Below are 20029 nucleotides of genomic sequence, written 5' to 3'. Positions count from 1 at the left end.
GAAGTTTTTGGTGGCAGGGAGGTAGACAAAATGGCAACATAGAATATTGTGGTGGAATAAATGTACTGCTACACTTCTAATTTTCTTTATATGTGCTTTGTTTAGTGTCATATTTTATGGCACAGCATACACTGCAATATTAAGACTGCATTGGATATCATTTGGCTGACAGGGATGACAGGAGGGACGGTCAAAAATAATGTTAAAAAGTGTTACTTCACAGAAAGAGTAGTAGAAGCTTGAAACAAACTTTCAGTAGAGACAGTGGGCCAATCATCGGTAACTGAGTTTAAAATGATCACGATAAACACATGTCCCTCACCCAACAAAATTTAAAAATAAAATAAATTTAAAAATAAACTTCAAAGGGCAGATAGGTCTTTTTCTGCTATCGGTTTTCTTTGTTTCTGTGTTCTATAATAGTAATACAGGGTGCAGCTGCTTTATTCCAGTTTGTCTATTTAACTCAGTATTTTTTAAATTGACTACAAACAGACCTTGGGATTTCTAATCCTAATTTATGAGACAAGGAATTAAATCTGAAAACTTTTGAATGCAAAGCAGAAGCTTTGTCCTTGAGCTACAGATAGTTAGGAATCAGATAATGTGTTAAACTAGTGAAGATTTCATAGGCATGGTTCCCATGAACGTGGAATCAAATGCAGGTGGGAGATCTACAAAAGCTGCATAAGGAGGACCTCTAGATCAGGGATCCCCAATCCTTGGTCTGTGTACCAGCACTGGGCATACCAGAAATTGGGCCACACAAATAAGCGAAGCCCCATCCATGGGATGCAACCAGCATGCAAAACCATGCCCTCTCTGGTCCATGGAAAAACCTCTTTCCACGAAACCAGTCCCTGGTGCTCAAAAGATTGGGGGCCACTGCTCTAGATCCATAAGTATCTACTAGTGTTGAAGTATTAGTTCTTTAGCTAGTCTTATCTTCAGTCCAGTAATATAACTTGAATAAATATTTGGCATAGAGTTTGCTGATTGTATTTAAAAGATTGATTGGATGATAATTGTGAATGGTATTGTCAATAAATGTAAAAAGTCCTGTCAGAAATGCCTTGACTGAATGAAGAAAATAAATTATTGCTTAATTCTTATTAGACAGTTTAGTTGTAAGAGGCTTTAGAGAATTGCTATTTTAATGGGAGAGTCAGGATAAAAATGAATAAATAGCATTTTCTAGCTTCTTTAAATACACAATGGCTTTTAGTCTTAGATTGTACTTCATTCTGCTCTCTAGATAACATGCTAAAGATATGAAGGTCATATAGAATTAAAAGAAGCCTGGTAGCATCTTTTCAAACTATCAATTTTATTAAAAACCATATGCTTTTGTTAACAGCTTGCTTCATCAGATGCAAACTCCCTCTGTTTCTTTTATTACCGTATGGCTTTCCTCCTACAATATTTGCAGTATCTGAGAAAACTTCTGAAAGGGTGTTCCATGCAACACTGCTTTAGCACTAGACTTGCATTAGAAATAGGATACCTCACCCAGGGACGTGATGGACTGGTGAATAGAAAAAAAAACATTTACAGTCTTTAATGTTGCAAATGGAATATAACTCAGACCCTTTCAATTTTTAATATATTGTGATGTTTCTGAAATCAACTTTAATTCTCCTACTACTATGTTCTCCCAAAAGGAAAAAAGCCCCAATTTATGAAAAAATTAAATAACTACATCAGACCCCACAATTGTTTTAAAAAAATGGAGGAAAAAAATTATACAATTGTAGCTGAAAACTGCTAAATTAGTCTTCTTAAGGTGTAAAGCCACCTATGACCGTGATGGCGACGTGGCACACATAGCCATATTTGCCAGCATGCAAGCCGGCCAGCTGATTTTTGGCCTTCTAGAGGGCTGGGGGAGGCTGTTTTCGCCCTCCTCAGGCTTCAGGAAAACTTCTGGAGCCTGGAGAGGGCAAAAAACGGACATAACAGGCCAATCGGAAGTTCGGAAACGATCCGTTTCTGGCTTCTGGAGGGCCTCCAGGGGGGCAGGAGATGTCATTTTTGCCCTCCCTAGGCTTTAGGAAAGCCTCCGGAGCCTGGGGAGGGCAAAAACTCCTCCACCCGCAGGGTGGGATTGTCGTGCATGCATGCGCGGAGTGTGGGTCGCATGTGCAGGTGGGTGGGGTGCATTGCATTGTGGATGTGAGCATACACAGACACGATAGCGCGTGTGCACAATTTTGGCACACCTTTACAAAAAGATTCACCATCACTGCCCTATGAGATTAAACAATACTGAATTATCTCCTAAAACAACTATAATTCATAGTTTTTCAGACACTATGCTTCTTCATCAGTGTTTGTATAGCAAAGCTTTATGTTATTTGAATAGGCAAGGTAGTAGAAAAGAAAAAGTTAGAAAAATAAGAACTGGGATAGAAAGGTCACAGACCCATATCTAGAAAACTACTGCCCAATCTGTCAGCCTCCGCTTTGCTGCTGCTTCGGCTGCCATTGAAACGGGGAGGGGGGGGCATGGTGTTTGGGAGGGGATTCATTGTTGTGCTGGAGAAAGATTCTAGATTTTGGACTGTCCAACTTACTGCGCATGTGGAGGAGGAGTGTTTCCCGCCAAGGCCAACGGACCAACATTCCATCCTGGTGATGCTTTTCGAAGTTATCTCACACCTGACATTTGGGAGAATTATGATTGGACTGTGCACGGGATGCCAATGGGAGGGGAATGAATTATACAATATATTCTTCGCTTTAGCGCCTAAATATTCAGACTTAGCTTAGCTTCGCTTCTATTCATTTATAATTAGTAAAAGTACACTTGATTTCTACCAATGGAGTCCTGTGGTTTTCTTTCCTGATTTTTAAATGAAAAAGGGCTGACAATTTAAGCTAAGTCTGACCTCCACCCCACCCGGAGCTACAATCTACTGAGGGGGGTGCCCTCACAAAAAGAAAAAGAATGTCTTTGCATGTGAGTGATCAAGAGGAAACTGAAGGGGCGGCAGTAGAACCATCTTTAACTGAAAGGCTGGCTGGACTGAGGGTGGAAGAGCCTACTGTTCGTCTCCGATGGACTTTGGGTGTGGGACAAAGAGAGGAGTCGGAGGAGTTGGATGCGGGAGTCACGAGAAGGAGACAAAAAAAAATCAGCGGAATGGGGTGACGCTGGGGAAGAGGATTACAAATTGTCCCACACTATGAGACTCCTCGAGGAAGCTTGGTCCGAACGCAAAAGCCGTGGAAGAGCAGTAGAAAGGGAGCAAGCTGAAGAATTTGAGCAAAGGTACTCCATGCACAGGTTAAGGGAGGGTAAAGAGGCCGAGGGGGGTTGGGAGCAAGGAAACCCAGAACCAGCCCCCCCCCTCAGCTAGGACCGCTCCAAGAGTAGGGGGGGCAGGCGACGCCGGATGGCAAAAGTCCCTCCCTTAACAGTAAAATATGATGGTGATCCCAGGAGTTTAGGGTTGTTTATCATACAGGTCTGGAACTATATGGAAATTTATGGTCCGGATTTAGAAACTGATGATATGAAAGTGAGAATGGTCTTACTGGCATTGGAGAAAAAAGCGGCTGAATGGATGGTGGGCTTACACCAATGCAATTCCCCTCTCCTGAGGAATTTTAATGACTTTATGGCTGCAATGAAGAGGAGGTTTGATGACCCGCTGATTGAGAAATGTGGGAGGATGAAATTTATGACCCTGAAGCAGGGAAATAGACCAGTGGCTGATTATATTCAGGAGTTTCAACAGTTGTCGGCCTATATGAGGGGATGGTCAGAAGACACTTTGTTGGATCAGTTCGCTGGGGGATTGAATGAAAAAATTTACCAGCAATGCATTAACAGACACCTCCTTCGCCGAGTGACTGTTTGGTATGAACACGCAGCAGACGTTGAGCTAGATTTGACCAGACTTCAATGCATGAAAGAGGGAAAAGAGGAGAAGTCGCCCCCCCATCAGATCAAAAAGCCCCCCTCCGCGCCAGAAGTGAAGGGAAGGGAAGCTTCACCGGCAAACCCAAGCCTTTCATGTGCTTCCGCTGCGGGAAGGAAGGCCATCACGCCATGAATTGCCACGTTAAAATGACTCAGACAGCTCCACCCCCTCCTAGAAGAGAGGGGAGGGCAAGTAAAGGCCCTGAGCAAGAAGAGAGAGGCTGCGTGCGCCGCTGAAAATATCCCCCAGCATTTCCAGCCAGAGAATGGGGGAGACATCAGTTCCAGCTCGTCTGACAAATCTGATGACGACCGCTCACATCGTTTGGTGAGTTCGAACAAAGGCCCCATGCTTATCCCTATTGAACTAAGGGTGCCACTTGCTGGCAAGACTGAAAAGCTTTTAGTTCTCCTGGATTCCGGCTATTCTCGCTGTATGATAAGTGCAGCAATGGTGGAAAAACTGGGGTTGAAATTAAGAACTTTGAAAACCCCTATTGTTTTTTGCCAAATTGATGGTTCTATTGCGGGAGGGGGCCCTGCTCATTTTTCTACTGAGCCCTTAGAAATGAAGATGGGGACCCATCAAGTATTAATCACTTTTATTGTGGCACCCGGAATGGACCGGCCCCTTATTTTAGGGCTCCCCTGGCTTCATAAATGGAACCCTTGCATTAACTGGAGGAGGGGGTGGTTACGCATTCGCACTAGCGCGCCCCCTGAAAGGGAGGTGGAGACCCCAGACCCTGCTGATTCTAACCTCACTTTGGCAGCCAGGGGGCAGGAGAGGATCGAAGGGGAGGAAGAAATTCCAAGAGAATGTTGGGACCTGAGAGGAGTATTTAGTGAAAAATCTTCTGATAAGCTTCCCTCCCACAGACCCACTGATTGCACCATTGATATTTTGCCTGGAGTAAAGCTTCCCAAGCCTCAAATATATTCGATGTCCCCTAGGGAAATGGAGGAAATGAGAAGATTCATTGATAAGAATTTGAAAAGGGGTTTTATCGAACCGGCTAGACCCAAGGTGGCAGCCCCTGTACTGTTCAGGGAGAAGAACAATGGCTCTCTTCGTCTTTGTGTTAATTTTAATAACCTTAACAGAATCTCCGCCCAAAACCTCTACCCATTACCCCTAATGAAGGACATGCTGGCCCAATTGGGGAAGGGCCACATTTTCACTAAGCTGGATTTGCGGGAGGCATAATATAGAGTCCGTATTAAAGAGGGAGACGAGTGGAAAACGGCTTTCAACTGCCCCCTTGGCTGTTTCCAGTTTCGTGTGATGCCGTTTGGCCTGCAGGGGGCTCCTGCGGTTTTTATGCAATTAATTAATGAGGTGTTACATGACCATTTTTACCAAGGCGTTATCGTATATTTGGACGATATCCTTATTTACACGCAAACATGGGAAGAACATGTGAAGCTGGTTCGTACTGTGCTGAAGAAGCTTCGGGCCGCGGAGCTTTACACCAAGTTGTCCAAGTGTGAATTCCATCAAGAGAAAGTTGACTACCTGGGCTATTGTATCTCCCACGTGGGTGTAGAGATGGACCCCGCTAAAGTTAAAACAGTCACTGAGTGGGAGGCCCCTCGTACGCGCAGGCAGTTGCAGAAATTTTTGGGGTTTGCAAATTTCTATCGCCAATTCATCCCTTCTTTTGTTAAGATTGCTCTTCCCATAACTAACCCGTTGAAGTCCAAAGGTGGGCCGAAGCCCAAGCCTAGCAAGCCATTGGATTGGACCATGGAATGTCAGGCTGCCTTTGAGAAGTTAAAACGGCTTTCTGCCGAAGAACCAGTCCTCAAGCACCCGGACATGGACGCACCGTTTGTGGTTCAAGCTGATGCCAGTGACGTGGCGGTTGGGGCTGTGTTGCTTCAGGCCAATGATCAAGGTAACTTGCAACCCTGCGCATACACCTCTCGCAAACTAACTGACACGGAGAGACGTTGGGCTATCTGGGAGAAGGAGGCGTTTGCTGTTCGTTGGGCTTTGGCCACATGGCGCCATTTTCTAGAAGGCGCTAAGCACCCGTTCGAGGTGTGGACTGACCATAAAAATTTAGAAGCTTTGAGGACTCCCTGGAAACTTTCTCCTAAGCAGATGCGCTGGGCTCAGCATTTCAATCGTTTTAATTTCACCCTGAAATACATTCCGGGTGGGAAGAACTTCATGGCTGATCCTTTATCCAGACTTCCTCAGTACAACTGTTCTAAGCTCAGCGTAGTCCAGCCCACTTCAAGCCTCGCTGCTCCAGTGGTTACTAGACTTCAGGCACGCTCTAAAGTGGAGATGTCCCAGGACTTTCTTTCCAATCTCAAGAACGCCCTCGCTCATGATGAATGGTTCCAGTAGCATGTAGCTGAATGCACCATGAGGGATGACTTGCCATGGATTGGAGCAAAACTTTATGTTCCTGCATCTCTTCGCCTAGTAGTTCTCCAACGGGCTCATGATTCCCGGATGGCGGGCCATTTTGGTTTCGTGAAGACGCTGCATCTCGTGAAAAGGCAATTTTGGTGGCCTTCTTTGAAAAAGGACATTGAACTGTATGTCGCCAATTGTTCTGTTTGTGCTGCTGCTAAACGCCCGCCAGGGAAACCGCAGGGTTTACTGCAGACTGTAGCTCGCCCTGTCGCCCCGTGGAAGGAGATCTCTATGGATTTCATTGTCGAATTTCCTGAAAGCCAGGGGCACAGTGTTATTTGGGTGGTTACCGACTTGTTCTCCAAGCAAGTCCACTTCATCCCTTGTACCAAGATTCCATTTGCTAAGACTCTCGCAAAAATGTTCATCTCTCACATTTACCGCTTACATGGGGTGCCTGACCGCATCATTTCGGATAGGGGTGTGCAGTTCACCTCTGTGTTCTGGAAGGAGTTTCTTAAGTGGATTGGCTCCGCCCAGGGCTGAAGCTCCGCCCACCACCCTCAAACTAATGGGGCTTGTGAGAGGACTAATTCCGTTCTGGAGCAGTATTTACGTTGTTTCATCAACTACCAGCAAGATGATTGGGTGGACTTGTTACCACATGCGGAGGTGGCTTATAATAATTCTGTGCATAGCAGCACTGGTTTCACCCCTTTCCGGGTGGTGTCTGGACAGGATTTTGTGCCTATTCATCAAAGCATGCGCGCACACGCACACACACACACTGGTGCGTTTGTGTGAGAAACTCTTCTGTTCATGGCAGAGTCATCAGTACAAGTGGTACAAGTGGGGCAGTTGTAGCACTGATTGAAAATGGATCTCTGGTCCTAAAAGCCTTCTTTATTGCCAACTATGATACATCCCTCTCGTTGCTGCTTAGTCTTTAGCAGAATAAACCATATATCTCAAAGAGAGTACTTCCCCTTGACTGGATATGAATGTTTTATTTTTAAAAAATAAGCCTTGATACTGTGGAGGGCTGCAAAGTGGATAACACTTTATTTACCCAAAGCAGTTTTGACTCAACAACTATGCTAATGTTGAGAGGTAACTTGCAGCATTGAACATGAAATTTGCTTCCCCAGTAAATAAGCATTTAATCCAATTGCTGGGGCAGGATGTGACTGAAATGAAGTTAGCGTGTCATAGAACTGGTATGTTAATCGAGCTGATGAAATATAGTATGAATTGGTGTGTTAGGCTATCCTTGACACACAGCAGTTAAATTAATCCACATCTGTTTACACATTAGTGCAATGCTTAAGGAGCTGTAGTGAGCACAGACGGAATGGAAAAATATAACTTCTCTCCTTCCCTCTTTCATCCCCTTTTTTAACCCACTAGAGACTTTAGAGAATAAATCATTCTCTACTACTAATCATTCTACTGCAGATCCAGTAGAATTCTACTCTGTCCAGAAGTAGTGCCATCATACATGGGAATAATACTGCTATGGACAGTCCCACCACTTTCAGCAGGGTAATCAGCAAAGCTGATTTAAATATTGAAGTTGTGGGATAGAATTTGCTAGCAAATACCCTATTTGGTTTTGGTAAGGATTTATGTCAGGATAAGTCTTGGTGACTCCAATAACCAAGAGCAGTAAGTCTGAGATAACCAGAAAATAAGTGTGCCTAAACTTGTGGAGCAACTTGTTCACAGTCATCCAATCATACTGAAAACCCAGCTTGGTGGCAGAATATAACTGTAGATTGTAATAGGATTTTGGTATAGCGGGTAATTGCATAAAAACATTCACTTCATGAAAATATACTCTTCATTGTTCTCTATCTTGTCTTATTTGAAGCAGTTGGTGGTCAGCTTACATGCTTGGACCCAATCATTAAGCCCCCAAAACTATTGTAACTTTCAGCAACCAAACCAATTATGTTCTCAATTTTTAGCCTCTCATACTTTTCAGGAGTCCTGGGAATGACCTGGCTTCTGGCTCACAATCCATGGGACCACAGTGACATCACCTTTGACTGCATGCAAGATTTGTAATCCTCAGGGGGTCAGACACTCATCAATCAGAGTTTCATAGGAAGAGGGCTTTTAACCTTGTCATCCAAATATTTGAAGTATGCAGATATATTGGAAGAGTCAGATCTTAATCTGAAATACTGATTCCACAAACCTATCCCTGGATAAGTGTATCAGCTCCATTATACCCATTGTTGGGCAGTCTAAAGTATGTGTGTATATGCACGCATGTTGTGAGAGAGAAAGGTATGCGTATGCCTGTGTGTGAGAGGGAGAGGAAGGGAGACAGGGAGGGAAGCAGAAAATCTGCAAAAGTGATTTACCTATTCATTTTCTTCTTCCAGCACATACACCTTTTAGTAAAAAGAAGGATAGCTTTCTTCATGTTGTCTGCTTTCTTAATCCCTCTAAACATTATGGATCACTGTTGTTTTTTCTTGATTTCAGAGGTCTTAGAATGGAAAGAACAAGTTTTCACTCAGGCCTCGGGGGATTTACACAAAATTGCATTCCACTGTCTTTCATTGTCAAATTGCCCTTATTCAGAAATTGGTTGATTCTATTTTCTATGATTTCTTAACATTTTTTATTGTTAATTTGGTTGAGCTATTTGAGTTGAATAATTTGAGGGCCGTTTCCCATTGGGATCAGTTCTTTTGAATCTCTACATATTTATCATTTTGAGTTAGAAGAATTTATTTTCAATCTGCCTATATTGGCTTACCTGGAATATTTCTTCTCATTTGAGAGTACCCAGTTGTAGAATATACATCCAAAACCAATTAATCACATCCAGGGATTACAGCAATTTTCAGTTTCTGTTTGAATCTGATCAGGGGAGCTTGAAAATGTCCATGCTTTCCATCCTTTATATGTAATCTCCTTTTGTAAATTAATTTCTGCTATGAAGATGTGTATGCTTTGCTTTTCCCAGAAATAAAAGAGCTGAGCTAACAATTGTGACAGATGTTGAGGCAGATCTAGTCCATGAATTATATATAAACTACCATGTCTGAGCAGTTTATATAACCTTGTCTCATTTGAATTAATAATCATGGTTAGTCTCCGAAGTGGGGCGTGGGAGGAGCCACAGCTGGGTATTGTCACGGCCCATCTGCCTGGAGACTGAGGTAAATCTTGAGGCCACACCTCTACCTCTCCTCTGACTCTCCAGATTAACCTCAGTCTTCGGCCCAGAAGGAGCTAACTACTTGGTTCTCCTCAGCGCAATTTTTTTCCTTTTTTCCCTTTATTTTTCCCTTTCGAATTTGTTTTTCTGTGAGAGCGTTAACTTCAAGCAATTTCTGTTGGACGATCCTCCTCTTGTGTGCTCCGCGATTGGCCTAGCACAGTAGCGGTAGTGCTACTGAGAGGCCTCGGAGCAGCGGCCTGGCAGCGGGGCAGGGCGGCCCAGGCCCCGCGCTCACAGTGTGGCCGGAATGCAGACTGCTCCACAGAGATCTTCAAGCAAACAGGAAGAGAGCGGCTCAGTCGCAGCAGCTCACATGATCGGACCGTGTGGTCGGCGGTCGCCATTTTGAACAAGAGAGCGCAGGCGCGGAGAGCAGTTCCAGTCTCTGGTCGCAGAGACCGCAAGTGCCACAACCACCGCCAGCCAGAAGAGGACTGGGCCTGAACTCCACCGGTCATCCGGGGAGGGCCACAGCATTGGGCGGTAGGCCAGATCTGACTCAAGTCATGGATCGGCGGCGTGGGAGAAACAAAGGAGAGGAGGGGGATCGTCTAACCGTAAGTAGAGCGATGGCGGACAATTTGAGGAGTGCAGGGCTGGACAGAGCTTCCCCAAGGGGGACAGACCCAGGAGAGGGGTCCTCCAGAGAATCCTACCCCGCAGAGAGGGGCAGAGCCACGGCAGGAAAGTGCACTTCCAAATCGCGGAAGGAGCACTCTAGGAAGGAAGTGAGGGTGACCAGGGCAGCAGGCAGGAGAAACAGGGACACGATCAGCCCTTCCCTGGCCAAATTCTGATCCCCAGTCAGGGGCACTTCCCCAGGGGATCCATCCGGCCTACCAGCCTTGCCACGTGGTTTCCTAAGGGGGGTAGATCCCTATCCCCCCCACTATCTCCAGCCCATCCTTCCGGAGCGTGAGGAGACCCCTTTGGCCGCCGTCCAAGTAGCCAGCCAAGGTAGCCTAGCCCCATAGAGCCCCGATCCTAGCGTGGATCCAAAGCCTCCCAGACTATCTCCGGCTTACCCAGAGCGCCCCCAGGGCTTCCAAGAGCCATTGCCCAGTGCATCTCCTCAGGCATGCAGCATCAGTTTCAAGGGCGTAGGAGTAAAGCAGGCCACAGTACACCTCGAGGTCATCTAGACCAACCCGGCCCTTCCACCTCCAGGGATCTTAGAGAGGATTCTCCCTCCACAGCCAGTGAGGACTCAGGATCAGAGGAGGGGGAGATCAAGGAAGTCGGTTTTTCTGATGAAGAGGAGGCCCAAGCCCCCGAGGCCCCATCCATCTTGGGCCTGTTCCGACCCACTCTCTTTACCGCCATGCTACGTAAGGCTACAGCAGACCTGGAAGTTCCAGTAGCCAATCAGGATACTGCTAAGGTTGGCACGAGTGGGGGAACCAAGAAGGGCCCTTTCCACAGACCCCAGGTGGAGAAGGAGGAAATCCCCACCCCAGACCTGTTCCTAGAGGTGCTCAAGTCACAATGGGCCCAACCAGAAACCTTTCCCACCCCTTGGAGCAATGATCGCAGATTTTATAACATTAATGCGAATTTTGATCAAGCCTTGCAGGTTCCATCAGTGGACGCCCTGGTCGTAAGCCTGGCATCCTCTTCACCGGTGGTGACAGGAGACATTTCCAACTGCCTGAAACCGGAGGACAGGAAGGCAGAATTAGTCATGCCCAGGATGTTCCAGGCGGTATCGTGGGTAATCAGGGCTGCCACAGAAGCCTCCTTTTTTAACAGGTCTACCTTACTGTGGCTGGAATAGCTCTGGGACAGAACCCCGGCTTTGGATGTCAGACTCCTGCAGGACATCACAAAGGTGATGGCAGCCACCCAGTTCTCAGCGGATGCCACACTGGACGCAGTAAAATACTCTTCCAGGGCTCTAGTCTCATCAGTGGCATCCAGGCGTTTGCTGTGGCTGCGTAACTGGCAGGTGGAGTTCCGGGCGAAGTGCCATTTGGCAGGCACAGAGTACACAGGAGGGCAGCTGTTCGATCCATCCCTGGACCCCATCGTCATCGAGGACAAAAACAAGCGGAAGGTCTTTCTGTCCATGTTCAGACGACCGGATCACCGTTCGGTGCCGTACCCTAGAAGGTCCAGTTTTCGAGCACCCGAACAGGACTTCCAACAACCAAGGTACTCTGTGCCCAGGTTCCCCAGACAAGGGGATAGACAGTTCTCTAGGGACAGGTTCAGGTTCCAACAATCTAACAAGCGCCCCTTTCAAGGGGGAGGTGGCCGCCCCTTCCGCAGAAAAAAGTGATTCGGGATCGAATCACCCTATCAGTGGCCGCTTTTCTCTATTCGCGGATCACTGGGCAGACATCACCACGGATGCTTGGATGTTGCAAACTGTCAGGTTCAGTTTCCACCTGGAATTCCATTCACAACCCCCGAATAGATTTCGGATCTTCTCTTCCTCCAGGAACCCGGCCAAGCGCTTTCTCATGCGGAAGGCTATCCAGCATCTACTGGAGATCAGAGCGGTAGAGCTGGTACCGGAGGGGGAGAAGAAATCTGGATTCTATTCAAACCTCTTTGTGGTCACCAAGAGCTCTGGAGGGTGGAGGGCCATCCTGGACCTTAAGTTACTCAATTCCAGGCTGGTCTACTGTAGGTTCAAGATGATTGAGGTGAAGGGAGGTGAGTCTTCAGCTGCTCAGGTAGTGTTCCTAGTGGCTATTACTTCAGCCAGGAGGGTGTCAGAGATTAACGCACTGTCAGCCAGCGCGGATCTCTGCATATTCCACAGTAACAGGGTGGTCCTAAGACTCAACCTGGCCTTCATGCCAAAAATTAATTCTCCCTTTCATAGGGCTCAGGAGATCATTCTCCCAAATTCTTGTCCAGTTCCCTCCAGCAGAAGGGAGAGGTCCTGGCATCGCCTGGATGTCAGGAGGGCGCTGCGCATCTATCTGAAGCGCCCGTCGCCCATCAGGTGGTCAGAGACCCTTTTCATCTACTACCCGGGAACCAGGGGAGCGAAAGTCTCCCCAGCCACCATCAGTAGATGGATAAGGCTAGCCATCTCCAAGGCCTACGAGGCACGGGGACTTCAGGTGCCCAAGGGCATCACCGCGCACTCCACCAGGAGTGCAGCTACTTCGGTGGCCTGGGCCACTCAGGCCCCCATCGAAGACATTTGCCGAGCGGCAGCATGGGCTTTGCCCTCTCCGTTCATCAGACACTATAGACTGGACGCCTTCGCCTCCGCGGAGGCATCCTTTGGGAGGAGAGTCCTCCAGTGAGTGCTGGATACTCGGGGGGACTCAGGCCCTATGGACCCTCCCAGGGACACCTAGCTTTGGTAGGTCCCAGCTGTGACTCCTCCCATGCCCCACTTCGGAGACTGTCAGTTGGTCTTACCTGAACTGCATGTCTCGAAGGATGGCATGGAAGCAGTCACTTCCTGCCTGTAGTGCGCCCCGAGCAGGGTAGGCCTGAGTAGAGTGTTACCGATCAGTCAGGGACCAGGAGGGGGAGTGGGGGGGGCTACCCTGTTCTCTTCCTTATAGAGACGCCTTGACTGGATCATCGGTTAATTTGGAGAGTCAGAGGAGAGGTAGAGGTGTGGCCTCAAGATTTACCTCAGTCTCCGGGCAGATGGGCCAGCTGTGACTGCTCCCACTCCATCCTTCGAAACATGCAGTTCAGGTAAGACCAACTGACATTTAAATGGTATCATTTGGTAAAGATTTCCTAGACCAGTGATGGCGAACCTTTTTTGGCTTGAGTGCTATAAGGGGGGAGCGCAGGACAAATGGCTCCACGTGCCACCTGTGGCACGCGTGCCATAGGTTCGCTATCCCAGTCCTAGACTGTTGTTTAAGTAAAATACAGAAACAAATTACTGGATTTGGATATATTTAGTCTGAGTAAATCTGGGTTAAGTAACAATTCAGGTCACTTTATACAATTATTTATTTAATAAACATCACTTTGTGATTAGTTCCCCTTTATATTTAACAAAATTTCTTGAATATTGGAGGTTTTTGGATTATAATGGATTTTTCTCTCGTTTTTGCAATCGTTATCATTTAAATGTATTGTTTTGTAAGTTTATTTTCCAGTCTGGTTTAATCTTGTTCTATGTGCCACTATCTCTATTATTTTGAATTGAAATAATTGGACATTATTACAAGCACTATTCTTCTTTAAGTTAGAGTGAGAAGTTTAGCTCCCCCTATCCTTACAGTTTATGTTACACAATGCTAAATTCTAATTCTTGATTGTAAAATAAATACTAACATTAGGTCTCTTGAACTAACAGTGAACTTAGCTTTTACGTGAAATCATACTTTTAGATGAAGAGGTAGATTATATGTCGCCACTTTATTAGTAGCAAAATAAGAGTTTTCTGTGAAAAAGAGAGTGAAATTCCCTTCTTGTGCTTGTTAGAAACTTTTTGTAGTTTATTTTGAATACTTATTTTTTTGTGTTTTTCAGCATATTCTGGATTTTCAACCAACACTAAATACAACCCATCTCAGATTAAAGCAGAAATAGCTAGTCAGCGTGATAGAGTGAGTAACATTTTTAAAAATACTGTATATTAAAATGTTCGTAATTATTAAAATTCATACTTTACCACAATAGAAGGACTGCTTGTTAGGAACAATTGGTGTAAAATTTGCATAAATATGTAAAATCTTTCCCACCAGAAAGTACATAATAAGTTCTGATAGTAATTAAGCCATTATATTGTATCATTTTCTTATTTATGGTAACATTTTGAGAAGCAATTGTAATTTAGGATGCAGAGATTAATTTAGGAAAGTATGACATTTATAATACTAATCCTAATATTTTAATTATTTTTATATTTTATACTCTAACTTACTGTTGTTTATAGTTTTAGATTATCTAAAGCTGGTCTATGACAAAGAATGTATTTATTAATATGACATAAAAATTACACTGCATATCACAGTGAAATATGGATTTTCATGCTAGTGCTCATACACAGTTTGATTGCAACCAAATTGCAAATTTTGTTGTATAATGCTATTAGGTTTTTCTGTCTAATTAGCTAATTGAAGTTATGTACAGAAAGGTCATATTGTAGTCTCAAATTCAACAATCCTAAATTAAGAAACGAAACTGATCATAGCTGAACTATAAATTGCAATAATTTCTTTGGTTATTAGCACAATTGTTTCTTCATGGTTTTATCTCAAGCTTTCTAGATTAAAGAGAGAATTAACACAGATGAAGCAAGAGCTACAGTACAAAGAAAAAGGAGTAGAAACACTGCAAGAGTAAGTTAAAATGTAAAAGGACAGGGCGGTTGTTCATGTTCATGTTTATAATGTAGACAACAAAAAGATGTTAAAATAATGATATAAATTTTATATTTTATTTTAGTTTTAGTGGTATTAGCAGGGTTTAAAAAAACTATAGTTTTTACTTAAGAAATAACCTTCCTGACCACTACTGAAATAGTGTTTGTATAGAACAGTTTCTCCCGTCTCATGACATCTGTCCATTGTATATTTTGGCCATTTTGCAGAACAGTAGCTGGCATAGAGCTTTTTACTTTTCTACTTGTTCTTTCCCTCTCTATCTGTATCGATAGAAGGGTTAGAAGGACAATACTTCACCTAATTTAATATAAATAGAAGGTAGAAAAAGCTTTTAATAGTTGCCACCTCCACTACTACTTGTGACCAGCTGAAATAAGGAAAAAATTATTAATATCAGACTTCAAGATTTATTCAGATTTGTATTACCAAAAGTAAACTTTCAAATGTATGTTTGCGTATTAGGATTGATCGGAAGATGTCTAATTCTCATGTGAATTATAAATTGGATGAAGCCCAAGCAATAATGAATGAACTTCGAAGCATCAGGAAGGCCATATGTTTGGGTGAAAGAGAAAGACAAGACTTAATGCAAGTAAGAAGTAAATAATAATGTATATGGTTTTATAATGTCTGCTAACTCTTATAATTCTTGGGGATGTCCTTTTTCTTAACCAACAATATTTTTTTTTAGTGATTGGCATATTTTTGAAGCATAAACATATGTATGTTTACTTCATATTTTGTTGTATGATACCCAGAGTCACTTGCCTATGAAATGGACAGCTATAAAAATTAGATAAAAATATAAACTTTTTTTGGTAATGCTTAATAATGTTTTATGTTTTTATCTTATTTAGGATTTGTTTTAGCTATAAGTGAAAAGTCAATTATCACCTCATACCTAAAATAGCTAACCATCTACTACTCTTAGACCAGTGTAGCCATCATCACTACAGCAAAAGAAATGATATTTTGCAGAGCAGTTTCTTCTTTAACTCATCTGGAAGACAGTCAAATAATTTACCAATATCTAATACTAGAACTGGATTGAAATGAAGGAATTATTATGAAATATGGTCTTGGTTTATCAATCAGCTATAATTTTATTGTGTTGCTGGAGCAGATACATTTTTTAATCACACTGTATTTTTCGGAATATAAGACGCACCTTTTTTCCTCAAAAAAGAGGCTGAAAATTTGGTGTCTTATACACCAAATACAGCATTTTTGCCTCCCAAAGCCCCACCCCTTCACCCAAATGGCCGTGCATACCCTTATGGAGGCTTTCAGAGAGCTCCTGGGGGCTGGGGAGGGCAGAAATGAGCAAAAAACAGAACATTTTTTGCCCCCCCAACCCCCAGCAGCATTCTATAAGCCTCCATATTTTTGCTCATTTTTGGCTCCCCCAGGAGCACTCTGCAAGCCCCCCCCAAGGCTATTCATGCCTTTTTTGAGGGGGGGAAACGGGCCCGTTTTCATGAAAAAGAGGCTGTTTTTGGGAGGTTTGCAAAAACTTTTTCCCCCTTTTGGAAAGCTCTTTGATTGATGAGAATTACATTGATCAAGTGCTGTGCCAGCAGAAACACCTACCTATCTACTGTATTTCTATCTCTATTTCTCTCTCTCTCTCTCCCTTTACCTACCTACCTACCTAACTATTCTCTCTCTCTCCCTATCTACTGTATTTCTCTCTCTATTTATCTCTCTCTATCCCTCAACCTACCTACCTATCCCCTCTCTCTATTTCTCTCTCTCTATCCCTTTATCTACCTACCTACTCTCTCCCTACCTATCTACTGTATTTCTCTCTACCCTTTACCTACCTACACACACTCCCTACGTACATACTGTATTTCTCTCTATATATCTCTCTCTCCCTCCCTCCCTCCCTTTCTCTACCTACATACCTACATACATACCTAACTAACTACTCTCTCTCTCCCTCCCTCCCTATCTACTGTATTTCTCTCTCTCTATTTCTCTATCCCTCTACCTACCTATATACACACTCTCTCTCCCTACTTACCTACTGTATTTCTCTCTTTCTCTCTCTCCCCCTTTCTCTACCTACCTACTCTCTCTCCATACCTATCTACTGTGTTTTTCCCTACATACCCTCCTCTCTCTCTCTCTCCCTCCCTCCCTCCCTCCCCCCTCTCTCTCCCTTTATCTACCTACCTACCTAACTACTCTCTTGCTCTCCCTACCTACCTACTGTATTTCTCTCTGTTTTCTTCCTCTCTATCCCTCTATCTACCGATCTACTTTTTTTAAAAATTTGATTCTTCAAAACATTGGTGTGTCTTATACTTAAAAAAATACGGTAAATCCTTCTTTGAAGATAATGACCTCATGATAATTCTAACTTTGAAAGTGACATATTTTTCTTTAAGTTAAAGAGTCACATATATGTATCTGTATAGGTAGACCATTAATGCTTAAGTCATCATCCATTACTGTACTGTTATTTATATTACTTTTTACCTGCCATGACTATATCATGTGTATTGGCATTTTGAAGTATAAAAAGTAAAACATTCATAGTTATATAAGGTTTAAAATTATGAGTATTTTAAAATGTCAGTTTTTCCAAATGAAAAATGAGAACATATTAAGAAGTAAAGTTAAAAGAAGTAAATAAATACTGCTTTAATAATGGTCTTGGAATAGATAGACAACATTCATTATAACTAAAACCTTACCTTTAATGATAGTTATTTCAGGCTATTTTGCTGAAAAGTATAAACTGGGACAGAAGTGTTAGTCACATCTAAAATTATAGTATGGTAGTTAAAATAATCTAATCGATGCAAAAATGCTATTTTACTAGTAAAGTTCAAAGGAGCAATTCAGGTTTTCTTTTGTAATGAGAAAAACTTAAATTATTTATCCTTGCATCATTACTACACAGCAATATTATTTTTGAAGATATTTATATTTCCTATTTCTAAATCACCCATCTCCCTTATATTATATCTTTTGCTGTACACAAAGGTTAACCACAGAATTTTAACAGATGGATATCCTAAATTGACATATAAAGTCTTATATTTTGTAGAGGCCATGTATCACTTAATCTAATAAGGGTATTAGTAAAGTGGTAATTTATTTGTTATTTGTTTTTGCTTGCTTGGTATAAAATAAAACAAAAGAAAGGCAATAATCATGTATAGACATATTTGAATGTAACAATTTATAAATCATATATTTTATATATAGTTGATTAAGATGAGCAAAATTACTAACACAGTAACTTTATTTTTTAAAAAACAAAACAAAATAACATTTCAATATAGATGTTCTTGGAGCTATAAAGGTATATCACAAACTTTAAAGAAAGAACAGTTCAAGAAAGAACTGTTTTGTTTTCTTTGTTAGTTCAAATTCAAATGCAGTATGAATCATCTGTCTTAAACATGGCAAATAGAGTGACAGTCAATGTTCCTATAATACAAGAATGTTGAAGTAGGAAAGCAAAAACCTACACAGAATAATTTTTTTAAATGTTTGTTTTTCCCTCTGATGTCTATAATGTGCAGACTTTTAAACTTTGTAGCACGTTTCCAAAGTCTTAAGTTTGCCTCACTTTAATTCTTATAAATTTGAGAACTCTTTCTCTTCCATCTACAAGTTTATTCTCCCTGCATTCCTCTTCATTGGTACAGGCAGTCCTCAAATTACAACCATTTGTTTAGTGACTGTTTGAAATTATAACAACACCAAAAAGGTGACTTATGACTGTTTTTCATATCTATAACTATTGTAGTATTCCCCCCAGTCATGTGATAAAAATTAGGGCACTTGGCATTTATTTATGACAGTTGCACTGTCTGGAGATCATGTGATCACCTTTTGCAACCTTCTCGGCCAGCTTCCAACAACCAAAATCAATGGGAGAAGCCAAATTCACTTAATGACTGCATGATTCACTTGACAATTGCAGTGATTCGTGTAACAACTGTAGCAAAAAGTTCATAAAATGAAGCAAAACCCACTTAACAACTGCCTGTTTAGCAACAGAAATTTAGAGCTCAATTATGATCATAAGTCAAACTACCTATACTGTTGCATTCTGTGCAGCATGGAAGTTCATTTGTTCATTTTTAATTGTATTTATTTTCATTTTTAATTTTCATTTAAGTGACTGGTTTTCTAGACAATAATCATTGCTGCATGATTTTAAAATGCAGTTAAAAATAATTTTAAAAAATTCCCATAGGGAAAAAGAATCCATCCAAATCAATATGACTTCAGTGTATAAACCAAATATTTTAGTGAACTGAAAATAAAAAGAAAGAAATTCTTTAGTGTTAGAAATCAGGAAGCTCCAAGTTTTTAAATTCTAAAGTTATAAATTAATCTTCTTTTAGTTTGGTTTTAGAGGGATAATCTGATTCAAACCAAAAATCTCAATATAAAGATGCAAGCATTGAAGTTTGTGCTATAAGAAAGTGTGTTATTTTTTCTTAAAAGATATGTTTTGCTTTTACAACAGATGAATGCTACAGAATTTCTTAAGAGATCTGTAGAACACAGCTGCCTACCATCTATCTATCCCTGTTGGATGATAGTTGTCACAAATTAAGAAATAAAAGCAATCTTTATAAAGGGTTTAGCATATTATTTTTACTGCTTAGTTTCAGATCTGTCAATAGCTATTCTTATGTTTATAATTTGGGACGCTATTTTAAAATGTTTGTATTGTATTTAAAATTTCTTTAAATTTTCCTCTTTGTAAAGATTGTGTTCTCTATTGTTTCCATAATTAAGGAAAGTTTTGTGAACATTATTTTGCTATCTTTAAAAAAAACTATCAAATCATGAGAAAGTTCTTTCATATAATTCTGTTCTTAATGTTCCTTTTTTTTCAAGAGTCTGGCCAAGCTGACAGATGGATTCAGAAATAGTTGTTGTATTACAGAATCTTTTCATGATCTTCAGCACAGTTCTGGTTCATTCAATGATGCCAATCTATCTCAAATATATTGTGATGCTTGTTCTCAAACTGACATCATTGGCGAGGTATACTATATAAATTTAATACGCTACACTATGTTTTCAGAGAAAAAGTTGTCATTACTATTAAAAATTTGGCTACTGTTCTATTACATTAAAATATAATTAAATCAAATCAAAAAAATGTTTCATACACATTGGTGCAAAGAAGAAAAAAAATC

General features: G+C 41.9%; 1 protein-coding gene across 3 annotated transcripts in view; it reads left to right on the top strand.

Moving 5' to 3' along the window:
• The window catches only part of WWC3 (WWC family member 3), a 103641-nt gene that overhangs the window by 43069 nt on the left and 40543 nt on the right, over positions 1-20029 (top strand). For all 3 annotated transcript variants that reach the window (XM_032226847.1, XM_032226846.1, XM_032226848.1), the window contains exons 4-7: positions 13996-14072; positions 14728-14807; positions 15315-15444; positions 19725-19874. In XM_032226847.1, coding sequence (XP_032082738.1) covers positions 13996-14072; positions 14728-14807; positions 15315-15444; positions 19725-19874 — 437 coding nt within the window. The remainder of the gene's footprint in view (positions 1-13995; positions 14073-14727; positions 14808-15314; positions 15445-19724; positions 19875-20029) is intronic.

The sequence above is a fragment of the Thamnophis elegans genome, chromosome 11 (assembly GCF_009769535.1).
Source record: "Thamnophis elegans isolate rThaEle1 chromosome 11, rThaEle1.pri, whole genome shotgun sequence".
Lineage (NCBI taxonomy): Eukaryota > Metazoa > Chordata > Lepidosauria > Squamata > Colubridae > Thamnophis > Thamnophis elegans.
This window is presented reverse-complemented; position numbering and strand designations above follow the sequence as displayed.